We start from the raw sequence: 5,418 nt of genomic DNA, 5'->3' as shown, positions 1-5,418 counted from the left end.
GCGGAGTGCGCTGTGGTGCTGGGACTGTGCTCCCCGGCAGGAGCTGCTGGAATGGCTGTGCGGAGTGTGCTGTGGTGCTGAGACTGTGCTCCCTGGGAGAACCTCGGAAGTTGTAGGCATTACAGTATTGTCTACCATTGCCGCATTGACACAGGGTCACGGGGAGCCACCTCCAGTATTGTCTGCCATTGCCACGTTGACACAGGGTCAAGCCACTTCCAGGGCCTGTGTTCCTCCTCAGGCAGGTGGGCAGGAATGCTCAGGACCCGTGATGATGGCGCCATGCAGAGGTCAGGGATGAATGACCACCGAGGCAGGGGAAGGAGTCCAGCAGCTCAGTGTTTGGGGAATGAGGCCGGGGGCAGGTAAAAACTTCTAATCAAGGCAACCAAATAGCTGGAAAATATAGTAGCTGTTAAGTTCTGATGGAAAAGCTGCTTTGTACTTACAGTTAAATCCCGTAGTATTTTTGACGCGTTTCTGGGTAACTTGCTCTTCCCTTCTCAAAAGGTCCCAATCTCACCAGAGCATCCCTTCCTGCGCCGGCCCCAGCTCTCCACACCTCCCGGAGACCGGGGGACCTCTACCCTTGCTCCCCTGGGACAGCGCTTCCTCCCCCTCTTCTCTAGGTCTGGGCTGGGGTCTTCAGGCTCAGGTGAAAGGTGGTTTTGGGCCCTTTGCCTGCACAGGGACAACGCCCTGACCCAGGAAAAGCTTAATGTTGCCTGTCACTTGGATGCATCTCTTGGCAGTGATGGGGGTGGAAATCCTCACTGCAGCCCGTGTCTCCTGCATGATTGTTGTAAGAAAGCCACCGCTCAGCTGCATGGAGACAGGGTCCTCTTGGCTGCGAAATGCCAAAATTCTTTTTCCTATGAAGAGAACAGTGCTAATTTTTCTAAAATAGATCATGATTGACTCGACTGAAGTGGAAAATGAAAGTGGATTGGAGTGTTTCTGCCAAAGCCAAGCACGGCCGCTGTGCCCTCGCTCATGCCCAGCTCTCTCCCCTCCACAGTCACGGTGCCGGGCCCTCTCCCGATAACTGAAGACATGTCTCCCACAGGACACGCGCTGGCACTAAACCCACACTGCCCATCTCGGAGACAGGCAGAGGAACTCCCCAGCTGAGATGCGGGAAGCACCAGGATGCAGGGACTTCACTGCAGGGCACCGCAGCTCAGGACCTCCCTAGGGCCACACCATGCCGCATGTTCCCAGCTGCCACCGCAGTGGTTGGACAAGATCTGAGTGTAGGAGCAGCTCCGATGAGGGTCCCGGCATATTTCTGTTTACCCCTTGGTTCCTCGTCCATTCTGCACTTTCGTCCTGGAGGTTTTATATACAAGTTAAACAAGTTAATGACAATGAGCCAGAATGTGAGCCTGCTCAGTGAGAGGAGGGAAAATGCCTTCCATTGCTACAAACCGGTTCCAAAACTAGGGACTGATTTTCAGGCGTTGGCTTCCACTTATTCTGAGGACTGGCTGGAAGCCCAGGAGAGGAAGGAGAAGCTGAAACAAAATGCTGACTTTTAAATTCTGATTTTTAAGTGGAATCGTTATAATCAGTGCGGAAAAATGTTTACATGTATGTTTTACCAACTTTACCTTGTACGCAGAACCCCAAGTGAGGCCGTAGTAAAAAGTCACCTGTGTAAGTTGGACCGTCGAGCTTAGAGAAGCAGAGAGCAGAACAGTGGCCTCCAGAGGGCAGTGGGGAGATGCTGGTCACAGGCACGAAGGCTCAGACAGGAGGAGGACGCCTCAGATCTGCTGCACCGCATGGGGCACACGCTTTGTCATAATGATCACATATTTCAAAATTGCTAAAATAAGAGGTTTTTTTTTTGTTTTTGAGACAGAGTCCTGCTCTGTCACCCAAGACTGGAGTGCGGTGGCACAATCATAGCACCGAAGCCTTGACCCTCCTGCCGAAGCAATCCTCCTGCCTCAGCCGCCCGAGTGGCTGGGAGTACAGGCACTCACCACCATGCCTGGCTAGTTTTTAGATTTTTTGCAGAGATGCAGTCTCACTACGCTGCCCAGGCTGGTGTTGAGCCCTTAGGCTCAAGAGATCCTCCAGTCTGAAACTCCCAAAGTGCTGGGACCATGCCCAGCCACTAAAATAATAGATTTTAAATGTTCTCACTGCCAAAAAAAAGATGTGAGGTGATGATATGTTAATTAACTTGATATAATCTCTCCATAACGTAAAGGTGTCGAAACCATGCTTAAAACATGGTAAATATATGCAGTTATTATTTGTCAACTAAAAATACAAATTTTAATTTAAACAAAGTCACTTGCATACAGGAGGGGGCATTGCCAACATGATCAGGCTCCCTTCCGAAATTCAGTGTGAAATTAGATCTTGTCCTCGGAGACGAGCAGAGCAGGGTCATTCTGCTGAGAGTAGGTTCGTCTTTGCACCTGGCTGTCACACATGGAACCAAAAAGACCTGGCCTGGGAGTGAGGCTCTTTGTGAATTTAAATGCAACCCCAGGATACCTTTGTTAGCCACAGCAAGGGTAGTGCCAGCAAGTCCCCTGGGCCCCTAATTAGCCTGACTGACACCAGGGGCAAGGCCAGGTGTTCTGTGCATCCATGGTTGCAGGGACCTGTGTGCTCAGCACGCCTTCTTCCTGAAGGACCCTGCCTGCGGATCGCAGATCCCGCTCTGAGTAGGAACCTTTGCCACGTGGACCCTCTGTGGCCTCCTGCAAACAAGTGTTCGTCCGGGAGCCAGAAACTTCCCTCTGGCGTGACGAGGAAGAAGGATGGTTCATCTTGCCAGCAGTCCTTTGTGAAAAGTGCTCCAATCCAGGCCCTCCTGTCTTGTATCAAGTGTGTGCTGTTACCGGAGCAGTCAAAATTCAGATGTTATTAATGTTTGTTCTGCATTTTTGCAGGAGAGTGCCGGGATGGAAGGCCGGGATGCTCACAGGCTGCCGAGAGCCCTCTGAGGGCAAACTGGCAGGACACTGATCCTGCAGAACAGCTTCATGTTCCCAAAATCACTGTATGATTGTTTTCCAAACATGGGCAAATCTAGCACCATGTTGTAATTACTCTCAGGCATGGATGAATAAATATTGTCATTGTGCATTTGTCTAGCGTTTTCTTGTAAGCATTGCCTGATTTGTTCCTTCTGGGGCTTTGCCGTTAGAATGTATTTACAGATTACACATCTTTATTTTGTGAACCCTGGAAACACTACTCTTGCCATCATCCTATCTCCACCTGCTGGTGTCTCTGATGCTGTGCTCATCTGCATTCTGCCCCGGCGGTCCCTCCGGCACTGGCATTTCCACACCCGCTGCCCATCACCAGGTGTCCGCAGGGCCTGCATCTGGCTTCCCTCTTCTCCCGAGAAGAGCACTCCTGGCTTCCTGCAGGGCCGGTGGGAGGAGGAAAGTGATTCTGAGGGAGAGGCTGGAGCCTTAAGGACCAACAGGGCAAAGTGACTTGTCTCATCCTCCAGAGATTCACCAACATGTCAGCCTCAGACCGCAGGCTTCTGCCTCCAGCAGCCGCCCTGCCGCGCGCCGCCCTCAGCCCTCCTCATCCCCCTCATTCACGGGGAACACAGCCCAGTGATCCCAGAGGAATCCCCCTCCTTGACTCAACTAGGCAGCCTGGGGGGCACTGTTAGCCACGCTGACCCTGTAAAGCTGCCATCCTCATTTCATGTGTGAAGCAGCTGAATTCCAGAGGCTGGGTCCCAGCCCAGGCAGCCCTCAGCCTCACCCAAGGAAATAGTCAGGGGTCCTTCAGCATTGAAAGCAAACGCAGGCGCATCTGACCTGGAGTTCTACCTCCACTAAGAGAAGAGAGTAGTAACTAATCATGGATGAAACAGGCCATCTAGGCAGCACTTAATGGTCTCACCCACGGATGCCAACAGTGGCCTGGGAGGGCTGTGAACGTTTCGCTTCAGGATGTTTTATTTCGCTCGAGTGTTCTGTAGAGAACGCGTAGTTTGCTTTTTATAACTTTTGTAACCCAAAAATACCAGACTGTTGTTTTCCCTAGGTGCTAGACCATCCTGTTCTACGTGTTGCCAAACTCTTAGTTTTGTTCATGTAAAACTCATTCATGATCTCAGAATTAAAACAATATGAAAAATATCCTGGCAAATTTCACAGATTGCCCTTATCACACCTGTAAGCAGTCCATTCTCACACTGCCGTAAAGAACCACCCGAGACTGGGTCATTTATAGAGAAAAGAGCTTTAACTGGCTCCGGGCTGCACAGGCGCTGCAGGCGGCACGGTGCTGCCATCTGCTCGGCTTCTGGGGAGGCCTCTGGAAACACTGTCATGGCGGAAGGGGCAGGGGCAGGAGGCCCATCACAGGGCAGGAGCCGGGATCCGGGAGGGAGAAGGGCAGCCACACACGGAGACCACCAGATCACAGGAGACTCACTGCCTGCACAGGACCAAGAGGGGTGGTGCTGGACTCTTCCTGAGAACCCACCCCGTGATCCATCGCCTCCCAGCAGGCCCCTCTCCAACACTGGGAATGACAATCCCACATGAGACTGGGTAGGACACAGAACCAAACCATATCAGCACCCAGGGAAGAGACACGACCCGGCTTCTGCAGAGGAGCTGCCGAGAGTTACCATCAGCGGCTGAGGAGAGACACAGGGAACCGCAGCAATGCACAACGCATCAGCTCCCGCTCTGGGCAGCGAAGGGGGCCGGCGCCCAACCTCTGGATCATTTCCACGAAGGGAACACGGGCCTTCTACTTCCAGCCGCTGCCCTGCCACGCACTGGAACACACTGACTGGGGAGCGGTCTTCCCTTCCACCTCAGAGCCTCCTGCTGACACCAAAACCAGGAACCCCGGCTTGATGCAGTGCCTGCGTGACCTCTGCCCTCTGGGATTAGCCAGAAGGAGCAGTGCCATACCGTGATGGTTAACGTCAGGCCTCAACCTGGCTGGCTGGAGGGAGGCCCGGCTGGCTGGTGAGGTCTTGTCTCAGCCTCAGCTAGATGGATGGATAAGAGGATAAGCTGTTTTGGAGGAGACTGGGGTGTGAGTCACAGACTGAGGGGAAGACCCGCCTGAATGGAGGGTGGGCACCATCCAATCCTGGATGGAACTAAAAGGCAGCTCGGTCTCTCTCCTAGAGCTGGGACACTTCTTCTCCTACCCTTGGACATCAGCACTCTAGGCTCTTGGCCTTTAAACTCTGGGCTTGCAGCAGCACTCCCTGCCCTGGGCTCTCAGGCCTTCAGCCTTGGACTGAGTCACACCATTGTCTTCCCTGGCTCTGAGGCCTTGCGACTTAGGTGCTGAGTCACACGACCAGCATCCCAGAGTCTCCAGCTCTAAGACGGCCCGTCACGGGACTTCTCAACCTCCATCATCACATTTCTCCTACTGCATATCCTCTTTCCATCCATC

At 53.0% G+C, this 5,418-nt stretch overlaps 1 protein-coding gene across 1 annotated transcript in view; it reads left to right on the top strand.

Moving 5' to 3' along the window:
- Positions 1-3,052, top strand: part of TPO (thyroid peroxidase) — a 152,134-nt gene extending 149,082 nt beyond the window's left edge. The window contains exons 14-15 of the mRNA XM_011960987.1: positions 1,067-1,196; positions 2,913-3,052. Coding sequence (XP_011816377.1) covers positions 1,067-1,196; positions 2,913-2,966 — 184 coding nt within the window. The 3' untranslated portion in view covers positions 2,967-3,052. The remainder of the gene's footprint in view (positions 1-1,066; positions 1,197-2,912) is intronic.
- Positions 3,053-5,418: the final 2,366 nt, after the last annotated feature.

The sequence above is a fragment of the Colobus angolensis genome, unplaced genomic scaffold (assembly GCF_000951035.1).
Source record: "Colobus angolensis palliatus isolate OR3802 unplaced genomic scaffold, Cang.pa_1.0 Scaffold53, whole genome shotgun sequence".
In the NCBI taxonomy this organism is placed as follows: domain Eukaryota; kingdom Metazoa; phylum Chordata; class Mammalia; order Primates; family Cercopithecidae; genus Colobus; species Colobus angolensis.
This window is presented reverse-complemented; position numbering and strand designations above follow the sequence as displayed.